General features: G+C 61.2%; 2 protein-coding genes across 2 annotated transcripts; both read right to left on the bottom strand.

Moving 5' to 3' along the window:
• Nucleotides 1–430: 430 nt before the first annotated feature.
• Nucleotides 431–9,847, bottom strand: OGFR (opioid growth factor receptor). Its single transcript, XM_046678773.1, has 7 exons — nucleotides 9,627–9,847; nucleotides 6,545–6,613; nucleotides 5,924–6,002; nucleotides 4,907–4,985; nucleotides 4,109–4,175; nucleotides 3,366–3,514; nucleotides 431–1,770 (listed from the first exon to the last, which is right to left on the bottom strand). The coding sequence occupies exons 1-7, from the start codon at nucleotides 9,789–9,791 to the stop codon at nucleotides 726–728; spliced, it is 1,653 nt and encodes a 550-aa protein (XP_046534729.1). The 5' UTR covers nucleotides 9,792–9,847; the 3' UTR covers nucleotides 431–725.
• Nucleotides 9,848–14,345: 4,498 nt separating this feature from the next.
• On the bottom strand, nucleotides 14,346–19,370 carry MRGBP (MRG domain binding protein). Its single transcript, XM_046678774.1, has 5 exons — nucleotides 19,071–19,370; nucleotides 18,488–18,609; nucleotides 16,385–16,466; nucleotides 16,016–16,090; nucleotides 14,346–15,387 (listed from the first exon to the last, which is right to left on the bottom strand). The coding sequence occupies exons 1-5, from the start codon at nucleotides 19,216–19,218 to the stop codon at nucleotides 15,200–15,202; spliced, it is 615 nt and encodes a 204-aa protein (XP_046534730.1). The 5' UTR covers nucleotides 19,219–19,370; the 3' UTR covers nucleotides 14,346–15,199.
• Between the last annotated feature and the right edge of the window lie 4,789 nt (nucleotides 19,371–24,159).

The following is a 24,159-nucleotide window of genomic DNA, read 5'->3' as shown; positions in this document are numbered from 1 at the left end:
CCAGGTCGGAGGAGCCCAGGGGTCCTGGGACGGCTGCGGGGGATGGCGGGAGCTGCGCTGCCAGGATGGGGACAGAGCTGGCAGAGCCACAGGCGCTGCTGAGCTTGCTCCCCAAGGTGCATCGCGGCACCCTGAGCCACGGCAGGCGAAGGCATGGGCCAGACCCGATGCCGCAGCACTGCTCCCCCGACCCAGCGCACCCCACAGGACTGTGCACAAGTCCCCAGACCTGCTCTTGAGCTGGTGACAAAGACAGCCAAGGGATCGTCTTGTCCCAGAGGCTCCAGGAGGACGTGTGCTTGGGGCCTGTGGTCAGGGTGCGGGCGAGGAGGGCACTTCGCACCAGAGGGAGGGAGTCCCGAGCGGCAGCCCTCATGAACCCAGCCCCAGCCCCCACCCACCACAGGCCCACTGTCCACACCCTGAGCACTCAAAGTCAAATGAGTTTATTCAGAAAGGCCTCGGAACCAGACTAAGAAAATGAGCCCCACTCCCCCAAGACTCTTAAAGGCCAATTTCCAAAGATAGGGGCAGGGCACAGAGCGGGGAGGTGGAAAAGAGGGCGAGGTGGGGAGGACCCGCAGTCCTTGGCCTTCCCTAGGGGGGCGTGTCCTTCCAGCGGCTGCAATGGCTGCTGCAGTGACCACAGGGAGGGGCCAGCACTGCTGGGTGCTGAGGACAGCTGGCACCATGGCTCCCAGATGGACAGCTGGCTCTCCTTTCCCTTAAGACTTTGGAGGTTCGGCAGATGGCCCCACTTCCGTCGCCACAGCCTTCTCATCTGCTGTGGGTCCTGCAGCCACTGGGCTCTGGGGGGCACCCTGCTCCGGCCCCGAATAGCCTTCTGCCTCCTCCTTGACCCCATTCTCACCCTCTCTGGCCTCAGGGCGTCCTGATGGGGCAGGGGGCCAGGTGGGGGCTGGTGTTGGGGCCTCACCACCGGCCACCACCTCAGTGTCGACCACCACCTCAGTGTCGGCTTCGGTGCCCTGGTCCACCTTCCTTCGCTTTCTCGCCTCGTCGGCCACCTTGGCCACGCTAGGCTGGGGGCACGGCTGCTCCACCTCCCCTGGGTCCTGGCTGCTCATTTCCTGGGTCCCTGCCTGGAGGCTGCCCTGGCTGAGGGCACAGCCCTCCAGGTTCAGGGCGATCTTCTCCACCTCTGAGGCACCCTGGAGGGCCTGTTCCCCTGGGGCCTGCTCAGGCCGGTTCACCTCCAGCTTCCTCTTCTTGCTCTCCTTAGGACTTGAGGGCTCCGGCCCCTCCTCCCTGCAGCCCCTGGCTTCATCTTCCTGGTCCCTCTCCAGGGCTGACGCCTCCTGGGGCTCTGCACTTCCTGGCTGGGAACCTGGGGCCACACTGTCCCCCTCCTTGTCCTTCCCCGGCTCACAGGTCCACCCCCGGGCACCAGACGCAAGGAGAGAGTCCCCAGGGCTCTCGTCCACCTTGGTCTGCCTGGGGCCCACCCGCAGGGGCAGACGAGGTGGAGAGTGCGGCCTGAACCTCTTCAGCTTGTCGTGGGGACCCCAGACGAACTTGGAGCGGGGCTTGAAGTGCTCCCACGCAAAGTGCAGCAGCTTGCGGCGCTGGTGCCGGCAGCGCACGGTGAACACGAAGTAGTCCAGTGCGCTCTGGCGCACGCCCGGCAGCTTCCCGTGCACAAGCGTCTCTTCCAGGAAGAAGCGGGCCAGCGGGGCCTGGTAGCGCTCCAGGCCCAGCTCACCCAGCGACTTGAGGATGCGTGTGATGCGGAGGTTGTTGTGGCTGTGCCTGGGGGCAGGGTGAGCAGTGGGGGCGCTGGTGGGCTGCGCACCGGTCCCAGTCAAAGCCTGCCTTCCCCCACCCTGCTCCACCCCACCCTCCAGGACCCTGGTGTCCACCAGCAGAGACACTCCAGTCCACATGCCCAGTCTCTGTCCCCACCTGCTCCCACCCTGGGCCTCGCCTCAGTCCCTGAGAAAAAGGTCCCTGGTCCTGGACCATGCAGGTGCGGGATTGTGATGCATCCTCTACAGGGATGTCCCTTAGTCCCATGGAACCCCTTCACCCTGCATGGCAGGAGGAGGCCAGGGGACCCTCCAGAGCAGGGGCCTCCAGTATGGGGGCCTCAGTCACCCGCATGCAAAGGGGGCTGTGCCATCAGCAGAGTGACTTCCTGTCTGTGCTCCCCACCCAGCGCTTCTCAATGGGGATGAAGGGGCTGTGCCTGCCGTCAACCTGTGCCTGCCGTCAACCAGGTGCAAGGCTCAGGGACGCTGACAGGCGGGTTGAGCCCCATTGGTAACCTGACCCCGGCCCACAAGGGCAGGAGGGGCACAGCCAAGAAGCCAAACTCCTTCTGGGGCTTTCTCTACGTTTCCACACCTGCGAGCAAGGGAGAGGGTGCTCAGAGCCCCGGTCACTTGTCCGAGTGCTGTGCCCCCGGAAGTGCCCCCACATCTGCCTGAAACCTAGCACAGCCTCATGCTCAACTGGAGATCCCCACACTGCAGGGGTGGGGTGCAGGGCGGGGGGCAAGAGAGAAGGGTGGGGTGTATGGCAGGGGGCAGCAGGGTGGGGTGGGGCACAGGGTGTGGGGGGGCCACAGGGAGGGGTTGGCACAGGGTGGGGGCCACACGGTGGGGTGGGGTGCAGGGTGAGGGGGGCAGCAGGGTGGGGTACAGGGCGGGAAGGCAGCAGGGTGGGAGGGCAGCAAGGTGGAGTGGGGTGCAGGGCGGAGGGACAGCAGGGCAGGGGGGCAGCAGGGTCGGGGGGAAGCAGGCTGGGGTGGGGTGCAGGGCATGGGGGGCAGCAAGATGAGGGGGCAGCCGGCTGGGGTGGGGCACAGAGCAGGGGGCAGCAAGGTGGGGTGAGGCAGCAGGGTGAGGTGGGGCACAGGGCAGGGGGGTCAGCAGGGTGGGGGGACAACTGGGTGGGTTGGGGCAACAGGGTGGGGAGGTGCATGGCAGTGGGGGCAGCAAGATGGAGTGGGACAGCAGGCTGTGGGGGAAGCCAGGTGAGTTGGGTGCAGGGTGGGGGGCAGCAGGGTTGGGGTTCAGCAGGGCTGGGGTGATGTAGGGCGGGCAGACAGCAGAGAGGCGGGGCAGCAGAGTGGGGGGTGCAAGGCAGGGAAGGCAGCAGGGTGGGGTGGGTGCAGATTGAGGGGGGCATCAGGATGGGGGTGGTGCAGGGCTGGGGTGGTGTAGGGCGGGCGGGCTGCAGGGTGGCGGCAATGCAGGGTGGGGGGCAGCAGGGTGGGGTGCAGGTTGAGGGGGGCAGCAGGGTGGCGGCGATGCAGGGGGGGGGGCAGCAGGGGGGGGGGGAGGGTGGGGGGGGGCGGCGGGGGGGGGGCAAGCCAGGGCGGGGGGGCAGCAGGGCAGCCTCACTCGTCCAGGTTCTGGAAGCGCTTCTCGTAGTTCTGAGCCCGGCACACCTTGCCCGTGTCCCGGTCCTCCAGCTGGATCCCGTAGAACCCCAGCATGAGCTCGTAGGCCTGGACAAACCGCTCCCTGACCTCCTTGGAGCTTTTAAACTCCTGGAAAACACACGCAAGGAGAGCGGAGAGCTCAGTGGCCCTCGGGCTGGCTGGTGCCTCTCTCAGGCCGTGATCCACCTAAGGGCCCGGCCCCAGACTTTTAGGGTAGAGTGACGAGGGAGGAGCCGGGATGTGTCCATGCAGCTCTCCCTTTACTCTGAGCTGTTACAAGGCTCATGGGCCTGAGGCACCTGCTTCAGCCCCGGGAGGATCTCCTTGAGCCGCTGGGCAGAGCTCAGGGGCCTCCGAGGCTGGCTGGGTGGCAGGAAACACCACCATCTCCTCTGCAGACCAGCTGTACCTCCCGCGGGCCCTCAGCTCCCCGAGCCCCTCACGTCCCTCCAGGGGTGACAGAGGCCAAGCCTCTGCTCTGGACTCCCTGACTTGAGGCCAACTGCTGCTGAAAGTCAGATTTTCCCAGAAGCCCGTAAAGAGCACCCAGGGGCGCAGGCGAGGACCACTTTGGAGGGAAGATAGTTACACTGGGGGCTCTTCCAGCTCCTGTGCTCCACGAGGCTTCCAACAGCACGTAAACACCTGTGGCCAGACAGGACCCCTCCCTGGGCAGGTGGCTTCTCAGACCCTAGGGCTCACCTCGACCTCCCGGAGTGTGAGGGGCTTGGCGTGCCAGTTCACTCCTGGCTCCCGCAGAGGAAACAGCCTTCAGGAGAAGAGACAGCACAGGCCCCCTGAGTGGCAGACACGGGCTCCCAGCCACGCTGGCACAAGCTGGCTGGGTGGCCTGGAGCAGCTTGCCGCCCTCTCTGGGCTCACTGCTCAACTCTAGGAGGGGCTGGCTGGACAAACCTGTGCTGCAGGCTCTCCCGAGTCAATAAAGCCAAGGGGTGAGGGCGGGAGAGCTCCAGGGAGCTGTCACAGACAAGGGCACAGGACAGGCGCGCAGGGCCTACGCCCAGCAGCAAGGCTGATCTGCCACCATCCACCCAGGGCGGCCCAGCTTTCCCTTTGGTTCTGAAGTTCTTTCTTTCCGGTCATTAATGCTGCAGAATTGTTCCCCGTGACGCCCTGCGTGCTGTGTGCTGTCCTCACAGGCACACTGTGTTCGCAGGGCAACATCATGGGTCTCTCAGGCAGCAATGCAGGTGAGGGTCACCTCGAGCTGCCATGAGAACCCTGCCCCCTCGCGGGTCAGAGGGGCTCCCTGGCACAGGTGAGCATCTGCAGGACAAGCACTCCTACCCCGGCCACTGCTGGCCCCGCAGTGAGTGCTGTGCACCTTCCAGAAAGGATGAGCGTGCCTGCTCAGTAAGCACCAGGGTGCCTCGGGAAGAGGCCAGGGTCCTGCCTGAGGTGGGGAGCCCCTTCATCTGCACCCCTAGCCCCTCCCCCAGAGCCCTTTCCCCCAGCGCCTCCCCGGTCCCTCCCACTCACCACTGGATGTAGGAGTGATTGTCCTCCAGGAGGTCATACTTGTCCTTCCAGTTGAGAAGAATGTCCTCAATGAAACAGCCTAGCAGCCCCACGGGAGGGGGACAAGTCACCTCAGAGCTGCCAAACGCCCCGTTCCCGCCTCCACCCCTCCTTTCTGGAGGAACCAGGGACTCAGCAGCTCTGCACTGCACACCTCACATCATTTTAACCCCCCAACTTACGCCCTCTTTGCAGTCTGGAAACAGGACCCCCATTGCTGACCGAGGGCACATCAGAGAGAGAAGACCACACCGGGTGCACTGGGTGGGAGGGCCCAAGAAGCCCCTCGGGAGAAGGACAAGTGGTCCCAGCCCAGAAGGGGGTCTCCCTGCTCCCCCAAACCACAGCCTGTTAGCTGGAACTCTGTCCTCAAACAGAACCTCCAGGCAAGCCCCACCCAGTAGCCTGGTGTCCCGCAGGGCGGCCACTGTTTGTGCAAAGGGCCAGGTGAGTATTTGAGGCTGCGTGGCCACATGGCCTCTGCTGCAATTACGCTGCATTGTGGCGGGAAAGCAGCCACAGACAACACATAAATGAACGGGCGTGGCGGTTCCAATGAAACTTCACCTATGGACACTGAAATTTGGATTTCATGTAATTTTCACGCAACACAAAATATTAGTCTACCTTAAATTTTTCCCAAGCATTTAAAAGTGTAAACGCCATTCTTACTCAGTTTACACATGCGGCTTTCCCACTCCAGCAGCAGAGCTGAGTAGCTGGACAGAGACCCTGGGCCTGCAGGGCCACCAACACTTGCTGCCCAGCCCTCCACAGCAAGTCTGCAGGCCAGCTCCAGGCTGCAGGCTGGGGCGCTGGTCTGCTCTCGGCAGCCTCCAGGGGGCACCTTGGGGCTATCTGAAGGCCACCAGCCCAACGCTGTGGCCTGTCCCAAAGCATGTCCTAGTGGACTGGTCAGGCAGAGGGGAGAGCACCCACCCCCCAGGACGGAGCTGCTGGCGGCCGAGGAGGACGCACCGTTAGGCAGGAACCGGATCTCGTTTCTGTAGAAGCTCAGGTTTGGCATGTCGCCATTGCCGTCTCTTTCTACCAAATCCTGAAGGGCCGGAGAAAGGTGCTGGGTGGGACATCATTGGAGACAGGCTGCCTCCGAGGGCCCATTAGACTAAAGCATTCCTAGGGGATGGGGTTCTGGGACCTCCAGACATTCTGCAGGCTGGTGAGGACCCTGAGCACCCAGCCGGCACCCCTCACCCCAGGAGAGGACCGGCCTCCCTGCAGACAACAGCAGCCCCCCCTGACAACCACCTTCCCCTCCTCACCACAGTGGGCCAGCGCTGGGAGGTCCCCTTCATCTGCACCCAAAGGCAGCCCAGGGGTTGCCTGAGACTCACAGGTGCAGAGGGCAAGGGCTGCGATGGGCTCGTGGGGCCAGGCTCCCGTGGACTGGTGCTTTTACCATGTTTTAAAGGTAAGGCACCCGTCACCCCAGACACAGGGGAAGAGCAGTAGGCCCAGGTGGGGTTTCAGGCAAGACACGGGACACATTGTCCAGCTGGCCTTCTCCGGCTGGAGAGCAGGAGGGTCTTGTCCCTGCCGGGCTGCTGAGGTGTGAGGGTGCTGTGGGCGGCTACGTACCGGGTAGTGGTGCCGGTACCTGTGCGTGTCCTGCATGGCTCGCCGGTTTCGGGACCCCATCATCCTGGACTGAGAAGACAAGAGGCGAGATGAGACCCCCATGGGAGACCCTCCCCACTCCTCCAGGCAGGCCAGCAAGCAGGACCCACCCCAGCGAGCCCTCGTCCTGGTGAGGGCCCCAAGGACCTGGGTCAGCAGTCAGCAAAACCAGAGGGGGCTGGAGTGGCTGCAGCAAGGGCTGTCCCTGCTCCACCCCTGCTCCACTCCTCACTCGCTCCAGCCCTCAGGACCCCCAGGCCAACGCGCAGTTCTTGGAGTGCAGCCCCCCAAGCTCCAGCTTTGCTTCCTCCTCCCATGTCTGCTAGCTACCCCGACTCGGGCCGCAGCCTGTTATATGCCCCCAGGAACCCCGCCTGCCCCAGTGCATTCTCCTTGTGCTGTGCTCTAAGTTGTCACCAGGCTTGAGTCCCCGAGGGTAGTGGCCTTGCCACCTACACCCCGGTAGGGGCCCCAAATGCCTGTTGCAGGGTCCAGTGAAGGGATGAATGATCAAGCCCCAGGGAGCCAATCCCAGCCCCACCCAGCCCCACTCTCACTGACAAGACCCTGTGTCTCCTGGCCTCCAGCCCTGTGGGGGTTGGGGTGGAGGGAGGCTCCTTGCTGCCCCCCAACCCCTGCAGCCCCTGTCCCTGCAGACCAAGCACCCAGGGATCCCGGGAAGGCTGGGAGGTAACTGGTAACCAGGATACTGGGTAAAAGCAGCCCGACCCACCCTACTTCAAGGGTGGGGGGCACGGGGCAGGGTGAGCCCAGCTTGGGGTCTGACTGAGGCTAGGGGAGGAGGAGGGGCTTGGGCAGATACAGCCCCTGGGTGTGACAAGAGGGCACAGCTCATCCTGGGGAAAATCCTGGGTTCCAGGATCCTGGAAGGAGCGAAGGAGCATTGGAAGGAGAGTTAGGAGCCAGGCCCACCACTGCGTCCCCTGGCTCCAACTCTTTCCCCAGCCCCCAAGATGCCCTCAATGGTTCTGAGCTCCAGCCGGGGTCTGGAGTTGCCTCTCTGCCTGATTTCTAAACCAGGGCCAGCTGGTGAGGTTCTCTTCTACCGGCCAAGGGCCAGGAGAGGAAACAGAAACTCAGCAGAAGTTGGCCCCACCTCTCCATCAGTTTCTCTTTCTCCTCCCTGCGGCCAGCTGGGCACCTCTCAGGGTCATCAAGAGGATGGGGCTTAACTGGACCCCGGCCGTGTACAAAGCTCAGAGCAGGGCCAGCCCCACAGGTGCACATACGTCACAGCCCAGGACAAAGTACAAAACAGCTCCACCAGGACGCAGTGCGGGGCAGCCCGGGAGCGCCATGGGGGTCCATGAAGGACCGAGGCCCAGTACGGGGTAGCCGGGGAGCGCCATGGGGGTCCATGAAGGACCAAGGCCCAGTGCGGGGCAGCCGGGGAGCGCCATGGGGGTCCATGAAAGACCGAGGCCCAGTGTGGGGCAGCCGGGGAGCGCCATAGGGGTCCTCGGGGGAAGGGGAAGGGATTGGGACTTTGTGGAAGAACAGAAGCTGTAGCAGGAGGGAGCCGGGGAAGATTGTGGGCATCTCACGAGGTGGTCAAGGAGCCAGAGCACTGCTTCAGGAGCATGGCCTGTGGAACTGCAGAGAGGACAGTGTCCTCTCACTTAATCCATGCCACACCTGGCAGGAATCTGCCTCGGGGACAGAGCCAGACTCCTGCCCTCTGACTCCAGGCCTGTGAGCCTGACCACTGCCTGGCCTGCCTCCTCAAGCAACTCATACCTGCCCAAACACTGCGATGTGCAGAGGCAGCTGGCCCTCCAAGCAGGCCCAGGAGCCCCTGTGGGTCCTTCCTGCTGACCACCGCAAGACACCCAGAGATAAACCCGAAAACCAGAGCTCTCATCTGCCACCAGGAGCACCCATCCCAGAGACCACAGGAGCTGGAACCCAAGACTCTCTAGACACAATGCAGAGACACCTTCATCCAACAGCCATTGAGACACAGGGCGACAGCTCTCATCTGGCCCTCGTAACACCTGGAACCCCAGCTGGGACGACAGCACCCACAGACGGAATGCAACACCCAGTGAGTGCCAGCAAGTAATCACCGGTAATGATGAGTAATCAGCAGCAACAGAAGTAACCAGTGGTAACTGGCAAGTAACCAGTGGTAACAAAAGAAACAGCTGGTAATGACAAGTAACCAGTGGTTATGATAGGTCACCTGCTCTATGACAGTAGTGATAAGAGTAACCAGTGGTGACAAAAGTAACTGGTGGTAGGGACCAGTGATGGGTGGTGACAAGAGTAACAGGTGGTGGTAACCACAAATAACCAGTGGGCAGGACTGGCAGCCCACTCAGGCAAGTCACATCAGCGCAGGCTCCAAGGCCACCTCCAGGATGGCGGAGGTTGGCCCCAGCCCACGTGGGTGGGTGCCGCACCCAGGGAGCAACAGTGGGGTTGGGGCACACTGTGGGCTCATGGGCCTGAGCACCCGGGTCTTGGGGGGTGGGGAGAGGGTGAGGTGCTCCCTGAGCGGCACTAGGGTGGAAGCAGGGAGTGCCAAGAGGCCGAGAGGCTGGCAGAAGCAGTGGAGGTGGCCAGCTAGAGAGCTGGGATCTATTTAGAGGACAGAGATAAGGAACTGGAGGTGGGATGTAACACAAGGAGGGAAGTCAAGGATGCGCCCAGGGCATCCCCTGGAGAAAGTGTCATTATCATATTCAGTCCTGGGGATGCAGGTCTGAGGGTGGCCCTGGATGTCCCTGCAAGGTCCATTGGCTGGGCCAGAGGTGGGGGGGCACAGGTCAGGGCAGATCTCAGGGTGTCCAGGGGGTCATGAGGGGAGCAGGACAAGGTCTCAGGTCTGGAAGAGAGCAACAGCTGGAGAGGAAGAGCCGAGCCCTCAGCCGGGTCCCTAAGAGGTGCCTCCGCTCCAGCCCCGGGGGGACGGCTTTCCCTGGAGCAGGGGCACCTGACCCCCATTCCGCGGCGGCACGGCAGGCCTCCCCAGGGGCGCGGGGGTCCGGGCCGGGCGCCGGGCCGTGCGGAGGGGCTGCACCTGGAGCGCTCGGGACCGCGGCTCCTCCTCGTCCTCGTCGTCGTCCTCCGCGTCCGCGTCCCCCGGGCCGCCGGCCTCGCCATCCTCGTCGCCACCGGCGCTCGGGCCCTCGTCGTCGTCCTCCTCGTCCTCCTCCCAGGTCGAATCCCAGTCCTGGTCGTCCATGCTCGGGCGGCGGCGGGGACCGCGCTCCGGCGGAAGCGAAACTGAAAGAAGAAGGAAGCGCGGGGGCGGGCCGGGGGGGCGGGCCGGGGAAGCGCCGCCCAGCGACCCCGTGCTGCTGACGCCGTCGGCCCCGAGGATGCCCGCCCCCAGCTGTCCCCATGGTCATGACTGCCTGGAGGTAGCCACGCACGGAAGTGTCCTCCCCAGAAGAATGTAGCCCGAAGGATGCCCCCCCAGGGTGCCCTCTGGAAGATGTTTCTAGAGGACCCCTGTCCCCCAGAGACCCGTCCCGAAAATCCCTTCCCCCCTGAACGTAGCCCCTGGAGGACACCTCTCCGCCATGATACCCACCCTGGAGGATGACCTCAGGGACAACGTCTCTCTGAAGAATGCCCCCTGGAGGCTGTCCACAGAGGATGTACCCCCCCCAGGAGAGCCCCTCCCAGAGCACCCCCTCCCCCGACATGCCCCTCAGAGGGTTTCCCCTAAGGCCCTCCCCTCTGAGAAGGCCCCTCCCTGCAGGATGCCTACCCCGGAGAATCCCTCCTCCAGAGGATGTCTCTGGAGCACCCACCCCTAGAGAATCACCCCCCAGGATGCCGCCCTAGAGTAATGTCCCCGCCCAGGGGATGCCCCCAAGGATGCCCTCCTGAAGGAAGCCTCCTCTGGCGGATTCTTGAGGATGCTGATGTCTTGGAACCCGGCCCCCCGGGGAATATCCTTTCTCCCCAGAGAATGGCCCTCCTAGAGAGTGTCCCCCTGGAGGGCTTTTCCCCAGAGTGTCCCCCTAGAGGGTGTCGCCCCTGGAGAGTATCTCACCGGAGAGTGTGCCCCCTGGAGAGTGTTCTTCAAGGACGCCCACAGCAGGATATCCCCCTACGAAGATGCCCCCTAGAAGGATACCGCCTGGAAGTTGTCCCCCCCAGATGAATGTCCCCCGAAGGTGACCCTCCAGGATGCTCTCCAGGTGTCAGCTGGGGCTGTTTTCCTCACCTGAGGAGCAGGCTGCTTCCAGGCTCTCTCGGATTGTTGGCAGAACCACCTTCTTGGGGCTGTAGGACGGAGGTCCCCCTGTCCCTTCCACAGATGGTTCACCACTGGGCAGTTTGCTTCCTCAAGGCCAGCAGGAGGGTGTCCCCAGTGTGCTCAGAATCCGATAATGCACGTCCTCGTGGGCCTGACCTCTGTCCCCTTTGCCACATTTTGTTGGTTGTAAGACACGGGTGCTGCCTGCACTCAGTGGGGCCACCGTACAAAGGCTGGAACACCAGGAGGTGGGGTTACCCTCGGGCTGCTTGACACAGGCTGGCTCCAGATAAGTGCCCCCTTAGGGGCCTCTCGGGGCTGGGAGGTGGCTGGTGGTGGCTGCCCTCTTTACAGACATTGGCAGGTTTCAGGCAGCTGAAGACCACCTTCGGGTGCAAATTTCCCGGTGCCCGTGAGTCCCTTACTTAACCTCTGCCTTTGACATCTGCTGGGTGGCCACGGGAGCTCCAGCAAAGTCGGTGACCCACCCCTCAAAATGAAAATTGGGAGTGGCTACCCTAGGTAAAATTCTTCTTCTGTAATTACTATACCATTTTGTTGTTTTTAGCTAAAACTCAAGTCTGGCTTCTAGATTTGGCCATGAGGATGGCTCCTGAGAGAGCTGCCTGTGGGGAATGGGGGTGAGAAGGTGAAGTCTAGGCCCAGCCCACAGGGACGCGGGCCTCTCCCAGCCCTGCAAGCCAGCTGACAGGCCTCAGGCTGCCTGTGCCCGGAGGTGGTGACACTTTTTAAGCTGTGCAGCTGATGACAGCCAAGAGCTGTGGAGAACCTTCCAGTCTTGGTCATGGGCACAGCCAAAGCCCTTTCTCGGTGGTAGTTGTCAACCTCCGTCAGCTCTCCGGGCAGTCTCACGTGGCTGGGTACACGCTGTCTCACTTTCTGAAAGGAGTGGTGGTGCCTACCCCCCCCCCCCCCCAAAGGGATAGTGTTCTGGGCATTTCTGCAGATTGTCCTCCATCAACGGCCAGGGTGGGTTTCCCGGGGAGTAAGAGAGCCAGCAGCTGCCGCCAACTGTGGATTGCTGACTTGGGCCTGACCTTCTTGTAGCCTATCTGCAGCTGGCCTTGGAGACACTGAGTGTGACGTCTGGGTAGGTGGGGGGCCTCTGATGGAGGCGTGGATGGGTGCTGGGGCCATCATCCAGGGTTTGGCTGTGCTGAGAGCACTTTGGTGTGCAGGCTCTGCCCCTTCTCTGCCCCAGAAAACAGAGACAAGCCTGCTCTGGAGGAGGATGTCTCTTCATCATCTGGCCTGGCAGTGCTCAGCGCCCACAGCCTCCTCACTGCTGTGTGCTGCCAGGGCCACACTGCAGGCCACTTCCCCAAGAGACTTGTTCTTAAGACATCGCCCAGCTCCTGCTTTACAAATCCTTGCCACACCCAGCTGCGTCTCTAGGTGTTCCTGTGTGCAGTCTGTGCAGAGTTCTTCTCCGAGGGTGTTAATGTGGGAAGCCCAGATTCTGCTGTGGGAACAAGCTAGAGCCGGGGCTCCACGTGACAGGGTGGCGTTTCTTCCCCTCTGCTGTCCAGGGACGCCACTGTGGGCTCAGCGTCCAGACAGCTGGCTGTGAGGCTGGGCAAGGGGCTAAGAGTGGTGTGCCTGCCACAATGCCCCCCGGAAGTCACACCCACAGGCACTTGCAGAGGGGCACTCCTCGGGCATCAGCAGCAGGAGGTCTGCCTGGAGGCGGTGCTCCCGCCTGAGGGGTCTTGAGGAGTTAGTTTTGCTGAGGTGGACTCAGGTTAGACCTGCAGGAACACTTTCCTCAGGCAAAAATAGTCACAGCCACGTTATCTGGCTGAAGTCTGCCCCATCCCCACGCGACCTGCCGTGTGGGAAGCCTGACTGCACCCTGCGCGTGCCAAGCAACATGAACTGACCAACTGCCTGGGAGCCACGGTCCCTCGGGACCATCCAGGGGGTCTGGCTGGGCCAGAGAAGGGAGAGCTGAGCACACACCCACCCGATTCCCACCGGCTGGCCATGCAGGAAAGGTCTTTGGTGGCTGCAGGGGAGGTGCTCGGGCCCAGGTGTCCTTGGCGGAGGGAGCCTGTGTGGAGGGTTCTCGTCTTCGGTCCACAGAGGTTTTTAACAACTGGAATCTTAGCAGAGAGTGAACTGCAGAACCAACCACGCCGTGTCCCTTAGTTCCGCGGCCCCGTCTTCTCTTTCAGATCCGACATCCGACTTCCATCGGCGCCTCCTGCGTTACGTGGTGAGGGTACGAGACCCTCGTGTCACAGAACAGACCCCTAGGCCAGGAGAGCTTAGGTGTGACACATGCCTGTGAGTCTGACCTGCACAGACTGAGCTGCACCTGCCCACAGGGAAGCCAAGATCCTGTGAGCTGGTCAAGATGGAGCAGCGCAGAGAGCACGGGCATCTGTCCACCCAGCATGGCTGCTGGCTCAGTCTCACTGGCAGGTGTGAGGCCATAGGGAGCAGGGCGAGAACGGGACACCCGAGGCTGGGGAGCACCCACTGTCTGCCCTGCAGGCTGCCCCCTTCCCCTGGAAGGGCAGTAAAATGTAAAATAATTGAAATGAGGCAGGTTTGATTTATTGATTAGGCTTTTCCAGTGTGTTCTGAGGTCCCAGAAGATGCTGTTTCAGATGGAGGTTCACCAGTGAGCCTGGGGAAGAGCCCCCCGCCCCATCCTGCTCCTTCCTTGCACCACGTGCCACCCCCGTGCCGGCTGTCCTGCCTCCCTGACAGGTCGGGGCTCACACATCCTGACTCCAGCGACAGGACCTGGCACAGAGCGAGGACTGATGGCGGGCTGCAGGACATGCTGGCCACGAGAGGGAAGCCAAGAAGGCAGGCGCGTGTTCCCCCCGAGTCGGTTCTAGAACCTACTACGACGCGGACCTCTGCCCCCTCTTCCCTCTCAGACGCATGCAGAGCACACTGCCTGCTCCGTGGCGGGGGAGAGCGACAGAGAGCCCCGTATGTGAGTATTCAGGGCGAGTGTGGCATCTGCTGCGCTCGGACAGCAGCAGACCTCAGGGACGTCATCTCAGAATGGAGAAGAAACGCTGCCTGGCCTGGCCTCATGGGCTGTGGCACCTTCTGACCTCCTGCTCCTGGACGGTGGGAAGGCTCCGTCCGCTGGGGGGCTGGCAGTTGTCTCCTCGTGGTTTGTCGAGAGGAAAAGCCGGGGTGTGGTGGCTGGCCAGGAGGGAGAGCGCCTCCTTTTCGGTCCACGTGGAATGGCTGGACCCTCGTCGTGGAGAGCAAGCAGCCCGCAGCCTCACGGCACACAGGCCATCCAGCCCGAAGGAGGCGCCAGCTCTCCCATTTGCTCTCCCAACATTTTGCAGTTGAAGGGCTAGTCACCCTCAACAAAGTAACCTCTCTGGCCTGTTACTATTTTGTATATACACTGTATCCAGTGAATGTTAATAAGTCATCTAAGTGTAAGCTGCAGTTACAAACCTTGGAAAAACACCAACTTCCTAATGTAGGAAAAGGTAACTCATCTTCGCTTCAGAATCACACGACTCCAGCTTGCTTTTTGTGCTTTAATGTTCCGCAGTCGAACGGCAGTGTTTAGTCACCCTGGGGCCACCGCCTGGGCAGCCCACGGCTGAGGCTTCCCCTCACTCACTCATTTGGTCTGTTTGCTAGCTACTCAGTAATACAAAAATAACCGCTATAAATTCTCTGTACTGGCATATAAAAACTGAGCAAAAAGTACCTCAGTAGTCATCACCTTAAAACAAAACATCTCAGAAAAAATACAACACAGGTTCAACTTCTGCAGTATTTTCCTCATAAAAAACACTAGTAAAATAGGCTTCTTAAAAATTAAATAATGAAATACCAACCAAATTATATACATCGTTACAGTACAAGTGAATGAGGCAAAACATCCAGTCCTCGGTTTCTCAGGCGGCGAGGGGGGCACGGCATGGGCCCAGGGGCCTGACTGTCTCCTGAGGAGGCAGTCACTGTAGGAGTGGCTCACAGATGGACGGATGGATGCACGGGAAGAGCCGAGTCACCCGGGAAGACCAGCGCTCCTCAGAGGCGGGAGGGGAACTCGTTCTACTGCCTGCTGTGCCGGGTCTCCGCCTGGCCCACTGTGCCTCCGCGGCCAGGAGCCTCAGGCCCACCCGCGCTTCAGCAGAGGTGGAGCTGATGCCACACCACGGGCAGTCACGCGTGGACATCCAGAGAAGACAGAGCCTGGCTCGCAACTCACACCTCTCAATGCCCGAGAGCAGGCGTCCTGGGCCCGAGGCTCCACCAGAGCCCAGATGGTATGAGCGGGCAGTGTGGGGCCTCCGGCGTCTGGCCAGCTGCCTGCCTGGTGAGCACGGCTCCCGCCCAGCCGCCTTCCTCTGTGCCCCGGGGAGCATCTATGTTCGGCGCCGCTTGGCGGAGCTGGGGCTGGAGGGGTTGCTGTTGGCGGTCAGGACTTTGTCGGTGACGCGGCTGCGCTTCCGCTTGTCCGCCCCTTCTTTGGACCCCAAGTCTGAGGAGTTCTTGTCTTTGTCTTTGCTGGGTTTTTCTGTGGCTTTCCCCAAGCTTCCTGAAGATGAAAAAACTGGGAGACAAAATCATTTGGCTGAAAACAGAATATCCAGAATTTTATTTCATCTTCCTGTTCAGTTAAAAAAAATCTGTATCTACACACGTGACACTCTGAACCAAAAGTCTTCTCCTGAGCTGGGGGCGCCCGCATGGCCTGAAGAGTGCCCGGTCCTCCTGAGGACTTGCCTACCGTGTGGGCCTCGGGTAGCATGCGGTCAGACTGCAGGACCCTGCCCGGCCGTCCATGTGTGCCCGTCCTACAAGGCGGAACAAGGCGTGGGCCCTGCGCATCTCTGCTATCCAGGGTCTGTCCTGCTCTGAGACGACAGGCACACGTTTTACTCCAGTCGGGCCCCTTGCACTGCACACTGTCCACCTGAGTGGACACTGGTGCCCGAGGCTGCCCTGTGGTTCCTTCACGGAGTTGGCCACATGCACGACTTCCACACACATCGAGGCTCCCATCTGAGCAGATGGAAGCTGCCTTCTTAACTGCTGAACCAGACAAAGCGGCTCTGGCTACAAGTGGACTTGAAACACAGGCCGGGGTCGTGTGGCTGCGCCCTGCAGGGAGGCCTTGCAGCGGGTGGGGTGCTGGGTCCCGGGCCTCAGGGGAGGGGTGGGGCGTGCTCCACACTTACCATCGTCGGCCCCGTTGTGGGGGTCCACGTCTTCCTTCATCTCCTCTTTCATTTCCTCTTCAATGATCACTTTTCCTGTGGGGGACACAGCTGACATTTACTAGAAGCCAACCTGCGGGTGGCTCAGGCTGGGCTGCTCCCGACTCGGGAGGTGTGTGTGGACCTCGGCTGCGGCCAGGCTGCTTTTAGAGAAAGTCGAGTGTTCTTGATCAAAGTCCCCCCTCATCCCTGGAGGCTCCCCAGGCCTCCCCAATCCAGGTGGACTGAGCATCACACCAGCAACCCTCACTCCTCCCTGAGGTCATGACCTTCACCCTGACACCACATCCCGTCTTGTCTAATTCCCAAATCTGACCCCTGGAGTCTCACCTTCTCGGACTTCTTGAATGATCTCTTCCGGAAGGACGAAGTTCCTCTCTGGATTCGGGAATGGGAGAATCTCAGACTCATGCTGATGGTAAACAGGGCATTTTATTTTTTTATAAGAAACAAACAAGAAAAAGTGATTTTAGCAAGTCACTAAAAACGTGTAAGAGCCATTCAGGAGCAGCCAATGAACACACACAGCTGTCCTAGAGGGCTGCAGCGGGTGGGCCCCGGGAGTGTGAAGACCCTTCGTTCTTTCTGCTGGCATGGTCAGCGGGGCTGGGCTTCTCACACAGACTCATGGGAGGCAAAAACTACAGTGCAAGCCATGGGCAGGAGCCCCCAAGATGAGGCTGGGGTGGCTGCCACGGGGCAGGCTGGACTCCCTGCCGACGGCTCCCTTACCCCGAGAGCATAGTCACAGGGCGGTGACAGCCCTGAGGAACGGACACGGCGCCTGAGTGCCCATCCGCCTGTCAGGAGCCAGGCTGCTGGCAGGAAAGCCAGCCTCACGGCAATCAGGTAAGGGAGCAAAGTAGAGCAAGGCATGTCGAATGCTTATGGGGTTCCACCTGTCCTGCAGGGCACACATGCCAGGGGGGCCAGGACCCTGGAAACACAGACTGCTGGCCAAAGGGAAAGCTGAGCTGCTGGGAGGGTCTCAATTGGGAGGGAGATGCAAGAGATGAGGCCTCCACACCGCAATGCGCTGACTGACATTTGGGAGCTTCAAAAGCTCCTCCATTCCTGTGCCCATGGGTCACCTGTGGGTGGATCCAGGGACTTGTGTTCACAAGGCCCCGGGTGACTCTGGCATCAGACTCATAGTGGTGATGAGGTCTAAGGAGGGGACAGTCCCAAGGTCTTGGCCAGTCCTGAACAAGTGGCACCCTGCAGCTCCCTGCGCATCACACGGGCCCCGTGTGGGGCCTCACAGCTACAAGCTCCTCTGAGCCACTGTCTGCAGCTCAGAGCTGTCTGTCTGTCTGTCTTTCCGTCTTCCCCTCTGCACCAGGGGCTCCCCCAGGACAGGGACCCTGCTGCACTCATCTCTGTGTCCAGATCCGGCCCCCCCCAGCCTGGAGTCAGGCCACGAGGAGTGCCTGGGGACCAGGTGACCCCACAACATGACAGGCATGGGAATTCACGAGAGCAGACGTGCTCTGACCCACAAGTGAGGCCACTCCAGGAGGCCCTCCTGCAGTTTAGCAGCTTGTCCTGAACGCAGCAGCAGTGGCTCGAGTTTCTAGGGCGCATGCTGCAGGATAGGCGGTCAGTGCCAGGCTACAGCTGTCATCTTTATGCCCTTTCTACGCTATGACAAAGAGTTGCAAACGACTCACCCAAGGCCAACAGGAAGCAAGTGGCACTGCAGGATCTGGACGCAAGGCCAGGGCAAGTGCTCCCCGTCTCGGCGAGACCCCCCCGGGTCTCAGCTGGGAGGGCTGGTGCAGCCCAAGTCCAGGGGGAGACAGAGCCTTACTAACCCCGGAACAGGTTCCCACCCCCCTTAGTCCCCTGCCCCCTGTCCCCCCCCACTCTCCAAGTGCACTCGCCTCTCTAAGCTCCTTGATCCACCAACTCTTGCTGCTGCGGGGCCTCGACACCTGCCGTTCCTCTGTCTCTTCTCGCCATCCTGGTTACCCAGGTAACCTGCTCACCTGCCCAGGCTAGCTGGGGGTTCCATGAGGCCTCCCTGTGTGCCTGGTACTCACTGCTGTTCCCCTTAATGTGACTCCCCTCTGGCCAGCTTCCTGCCTGGAGCACTCTGGGCCCTCCCATAAGACCGACAGAGGCCTAAGGGCCCCCCACAGGCCTAGCTCTCCAGTTACCTCTGTGGAGAGACCTCCACTGACCACCCAATCTAAGAGACGTTCCACACAAGTAACAAGCTACCAGAGCTAAGCTTGTAGATTTTGTAGAACTACTTGGAGCTCTCTTGTTATCGTGATCCCCCACGGGACGTCCACGGGACATCGAGCTCTCTGAGAAGAGGAGTCTGGCACAGCCCCAAGGGGAGGCAAGAGGGGCACTCTGCCACCCGATCTGTCTGGGGAAGGCGAGGCTCTGGCCTTGGGAGGACTGGGGAGGGAAGGGTCAGCTCACCAGGGCCTGCATGTCATACATGGTGCTCAGGTGGTCCCAAATGACCTTGGATGGGACCTGACGACCAATGTTCTGGCTGAACTTGTCCCGGATACAAATCATGTGGAAGTGCCGGTTCACACCTACAGGAGGAAGGGATCAGCAGCTAAGAGGGGAGGAGTAGATGGGGCAGAGGTAGGAGATGGGGGGAAGGAGTAAAAAGGGGGGCAGGGGGTGGGGGTACAGGAGGGGGTAGGAGTGGGTTTAGGAGGGGGTGGTGGTGCAAGAGGGGTTGCCAGGTGGGTGGGTGTAGGGGGAGGCAGGGGTGGGAATGAAGGAGGGAGCAGTGGTGGGTGTGTAAGAGGGGAAAACGGTGAGTGGGTGCAGACAGGTCAGGGGTGGGTGCCGGAAGAGCAGGGTCCGCGGGGGGCACGGGGTTGGGGTGCAGGAGGGGCAGGGTCCGCCGGGGGCACGGGGTTGGGGTGCAGGAGGGGCAGGGTCCGCGAGGGCACTGAGTGGGGGTGTAGCAGACTCCGCCCCGCCCGCGACCCCGGCCGTTGCCCGCCCGCCCCGCCCCCACGCGGGTCCGCGGCGCCCGGCTCACCGACGGGCTTGTGGCCCAGCATGGCGTGGAAGAGGCACACCTCCACCTCGGGGCTCCACACCACCGTCTCCTCGGCCGGGCTGGTGGCCGCCTCGCCCGGCCCCTTGTCGCCCGCCGCGCCGCCGCCGCCCACCTCGGCCTCCCCCATGGCCCGGCCGCCCAGCGACGAGCCCCCCGGCGGGAGCGGGCGCGGCCACGGCTCCGCGCAGGCGCACTCGCGGGGCGGGCGCGCTCTCGGGGGCTCGCGCTCGGGCTCGCGCGCGGCGTCGGCGCAGGCGCAACTGAGGGCCGGCTCGCGGCGCCCCCTGGCGGCCGGGCCCCGCGGCGCAGCGCCGTCAGAACGGGCGGGTCGCGGAAATAGAGCGGCCTTGGAGGGGGCAGGGAAACCTTTAAATCAGGCGGTGGCGGTGGCTGCGCAGCTCTGGGTACAACTCCGTGAACTGCGCGCTTCAAAGGGCGGAATTGCAAATTACGTCTCAATAAAGCGGCTAAGAACAAAAGAACCAGCAACCGACAATTCTGCGGCCGCGGGCTCCCAGCGCTTCCATTGTTGCCCTGGCCGACAGGGGGCCCAGCCGCCGGGACCACCGCCTCACGGGTGACCGGCAGGTGGGCCTTGTAGGGTTAACCCGGGCGGCGGGGGCGGGGCCTGGGCGGGGCCTGAAGGCGGTCCGGTGACGCGCTCAAAGCAGCACCCAATCAAGGCCGTTATGGCCGCCGGCTCCGCCCCTCCACCCCCGCCCCCGCGGGCTTCGTTCCGCCCCTTCCCGCCAGGCCACGCCCACCGCGGGGCCCGCCCCGGACGCGTGCGCAGAGCGCTCTTTCCCTCCCGCGGGATGTGGACTCTCGGTCGGGCTTCCGGGTCCTCTCCTGGCTCTTCCGCGGTCGTTGTGTGGGCCGCGCCGGGCGCTGCGCCTCGTTAGGCTCCGGGTTCCTCCTCCGGGCAGTGGGACCACACGGCGCGTCCCCGGGGCTTCCGACGGGCTGGCTGCCCTGCCCGCCGTCTGTCCGGCCAGCCCCGCACGCGCGCTCGGGCTTCCTAGTGCGCAGCTGGAGCCACGTGGGTGCGCGCTGCCCCTTGGCCGGTGCAGGCTCTGGTCAGCCTCACCCCCTGGGACGACACTCAGAGCGGGGTCAGCTGGCGGGGCCTGAGTCTCCGCTTCCCATCTGTGAAGGGGGCTGTCCCCACAATGCCACGGGGGAGAGGTGGCTTAGAGAGGATTCCGCGATGGCCCAGGGCCACCAGCAGTCATGTGGATTCGAGATCTGGCTGGACGTGCTGATTCCGGCGGCCAGTGCGCCTGTCCTCTGCCCTGCCCCGCTGGTGGCACTTGTCTCAGCTGGTTGCTGCAAGGCAGGCATGAAGCTCGGCTCGAAGCCACTTAACACAGCAGTAAGTGCCCGACAGATGGTGGCCCTCAGCATTATTAATCTCCTTACTGTTCCCTGGACAGCGTGGGGCCCCTGCTCCCTGGCCAGGTTGGCTCTCTGCTCCTCCCCCACTCCATCCCGGCATCTTCAGTCCAGAGAGCCTGGCCCCCAGGACCCCCCTGAGCCCTGCCGGGCAGCTTTGGCCCCTCTGTGCCCCTCTCAGGGCACTCAGCCTCTTCTGCAGTGGCTGCCGGGTGGCTGTGCCTGTATCCTCGCCTCATGGCCCAGGAGGCTCCGGGGGCCGGTTGTCCTGTGTGCCTGCACCTAGCTTCCGCGCCTGAACCGTGGTGGGCCAGCTGCGCTCCTCAGACACCTGGCTCCTTTTGTTATAGGCAGATCCTGGAATGTGTATCTGGGGATCAGACTCGACACAGGGAGGTAGGTTGAATGATTTGGGCAAGAGGAAACCGCCTTCTCCATGTCTTTCTTGAAACCTCCTGGAGCTGCCCCCTTCTCTGCTCCACCGGCATGTGCGGAACAAACCCCACCTGTGGGTTCCGTGCTCGGCGTCAGGAGGGAGCTGAACGCTGTGCTCACCTGCCAGGACTTTGCCTAATACCCACTTTGGCTCATGTTCCTCTTTTTATGCAGATGTGAGCACAGCTGGAGCCAGACTTCGGCAGGATTAAGGAATCTGGAACAAAGAGGAGCCTGGGCTTCCAAATGGGCGTGCCCGTCACCACTGTGACTGCGCTGTCCACCTCTTGGTTTTGGTGAACCAGACAACAGGCTTCAGAGCGATACCCAACCCTTGGTTGTGTTGGTGATCTTTCATGGGTGACTGGGCCACCCAGGGGGTTCTTTAGGATTAGTGGTTCCAAAATAAGATGAGGATAAAAGGTTAGAAAGTGAAATGAGAGACGATGCGTGTGGGCACATTGCGTGTCCGTCTGGAGGATCATGAGGGTCTAGGCAGGAAACCTCTGTAGCCAATGAGCAGAGAGCTGCTGAGGACAAGTTTCTCTGTTGGGGCAGTTTCTTCCTGCCTTGATTATAAAGGCAGGAGGTGTAGATTATCCAGAGATGAAAACACGGCTGGCTAGGAAGCAGGTGGTCACCCAGGGGTCACTTAGCAGTGGTTTATTGAGCACCTGCTGCATGCCTGGCACAGGGGGTTGGAGAGGGACTGGACATGGTGCCTCTCCTGAGGGAGCACGTAGTCTGGGGATCAGACTCACATAGAAGGAGGCGGGAGATCTTATGGTGCAGAAGGAGCTGAGGAAAAGAGGAGCCTCTCTGGGGGTGAGGACAGCCCCTGGCCCAGCAGGACTTCGGAGAGAGGCCTCAGTGAGATGGCAGGCTGACTCTGAGCCCCCTGCTCCCGATCTCAGTGCACAAAGGTCCCTGACTCTGGGTGTGGCTCAGACATCCAGAACATCCCCACTTGGGGACCTCGAAGGCCTGGACACTTGCTGGCAGCAGCTGGCTAAGACAGAGGGCTTCCCCTGGACATTCTGGGCCACCTAGACCTCCAGAGCCCTGGGGGGGTGAGGGATGGGCAGCCCCCCACCCTTAAAAAAGACATTATTTCCTCTTCATCTGACGGTGGGGGCTCAGGGCCAGATGGAACCTGCATGGAGCTAGTAAAGTGATGAGTGTCACCCCACGCTCCCTCTGCCCCGTGCATGAGTGCGAGGTGCTGTGAGGGTGGCAGACCTGGTGGTTTCCCTGCCCTGTGTGTGTGAAACAAGGGAGGGGCCCCATGAGTGCCCCCTGTGGGGCTTCGGACAGGCCGAGTGAGAAAGTGGAGGCTTGTGGAGAGAGGCGAAGTGACATTAGGTCTGTGGTGGGGAAGGGGGGAGGGTGTGTGCGTGTGTGCGTGTGCACACGTGTGGTGAGAAGGAAGTCTCAAGAAAGTAAGCCCTGGGAGAGAGAGATAAGAATCAATGGATAAGGAGCAACAAGTGTATTAAAAAAACTTTGAAATCTATCATCTATCTATCTATCTATCTATCTATGTATCTATCACCTATCTCTATCGCTCTATCTGTCTGTCCATCTGTCCATCAGGCCATCCATCCATCTGTCCATCTGTCCACCCATCCGTCCATCATGGAAGGTATGACACACGTAACAGTGGCCCCCTGGGGTGGGAACACGGGGCAGTGGTGCAATGAGACCTTTCCCTGTGTGCCCTTTTGTACACCGGGGTTTTTGAATCACATGACTGTTACCTATTCAAAAAATTAAGTGAAAAAATCTAATGTGCGATATATTATTTGCAATTGTTAAGAAACAATAAATCTGTCTATTCTTTATGAGGTATAATTGACATTTAACGTTCTATTAGTCCCAGGTGTATAGCGTAATGATTCGATATTTTATACATATTGAGAAATTATCTATTTATTGAGAAAAGGTGGCATACTGCTTGTCTGTAAAAGAAGTCAGCAAACAATGAAGCACTTGCCAGGCTGAGGGGGCCCGGGACAGCAGAACCACAGGTGGTCCCATGTCCACACCGAGATCCAGGCTCGGCGGAAATCTGTGCTCTGTGCTGAGCTCTTGTGGGGGATTACCCCCGACGGCGCCCTCTCTGAGGCAGATGCACGGAGGCTCCCAGGGTAGGAGCCTCGCGCTGGTCCCACGGTCAAGAGCAGGCCAGGATTGATCTCCAGGCCCACCCCCTGGGATCCTCCTTGCTCCCCGGCCTGCCAGGCCTGACCCGCTCCAGTTCCTCTGGGTCCCCACCTGGTCTCCCCCGTGCAACCCACCCTCCAGACCCCTGGGGCCACAGATGCCTCTCAGCCCCTTGGTCCCTCTCTCCCCTGCCCAGACTTCAGCTCTCAGGTCAAGGTCGCTGCCCAGGGGGCTCTCCGACCCTCAAAGGGTCCTGTTTGGTCCCCCAAGGTCCTAGTGCTCATCAAGTGTTTGGTGCACCCTTGTCACCTGCCTGTCATCACAAATCACTGGTGACAACTCATTCAGTGTCCACCTTCCTTGCCAAGCCATCAGTCAGCTTCAGGGGTCAGGGCTGGTCTGGCTTTGCACCACTGACCTCACCTCCCAGGCAAGGCCTGGCACATCACAGGTGGACAATAACCATTTGTTGACGAATTGACTAACTGACCCAGGCACTCCCTTGGTCATTGTGACTTAATGAACCCCTGACCTGTGTTGCCCAAATTTCCTTTGAGGGATGCACGTGGCCTCCCAAGTACCTTCATCCCAGGAGAAGGGAGCTTGGACCTTAGATGAGAAACACCTAGGCCCTGGAAAGGGATCTGTCTTGTGGTTAACGAACACGCAAGCCTTATGGTTTATACATCTGTCATATATGAGTTTAGCCAGTCTAAACTTATTCCCCAAACCAGCTCTGGGTTCTCACCAAGTGGAGTATCTTGCCTCGGTTGCTGATGTCATGTCTGAAAGGTGGTAACCACCACTAACCAGAGGGCACCTGTTCCCCACCCCCAAGGGGACACCTGGTTCTTGGTTACAAGAGGTCCAGTGGAAGGAGTGTTTGGAAGGCTTTGACCAAACATGCCCCTCGTGTCCACACACCTCGTGTCCACACACCCCTCGTGTCCACACACCTCGTGTCCACACGCCCCTCGTGTCCACACACCTCGTGTCCTCATGCCCCTCATGTCCACACACCTCGTGTCCACACGCCCCTTGTGTCCTCACACCTCGTGTCCACACACCTCGTGTCCAC

Source organism: Equus quagga, chromosome 12 (assembly GCF_021613505.1).
Source record: "Equus quagga isolate Etosha38 chromosome 12, UCLA_HA_Equagga_1.0, whole genome shotgun sequence".
Taxonomy (NCBI): Eukaryota; Metazoa; Chordata; class Mammalia; order Perissodactyla; family Equidae; genus Equus; species Equus quagga.
This window is presented reverse-complemented; position numbering and strand designations above follow the sequence as displayed.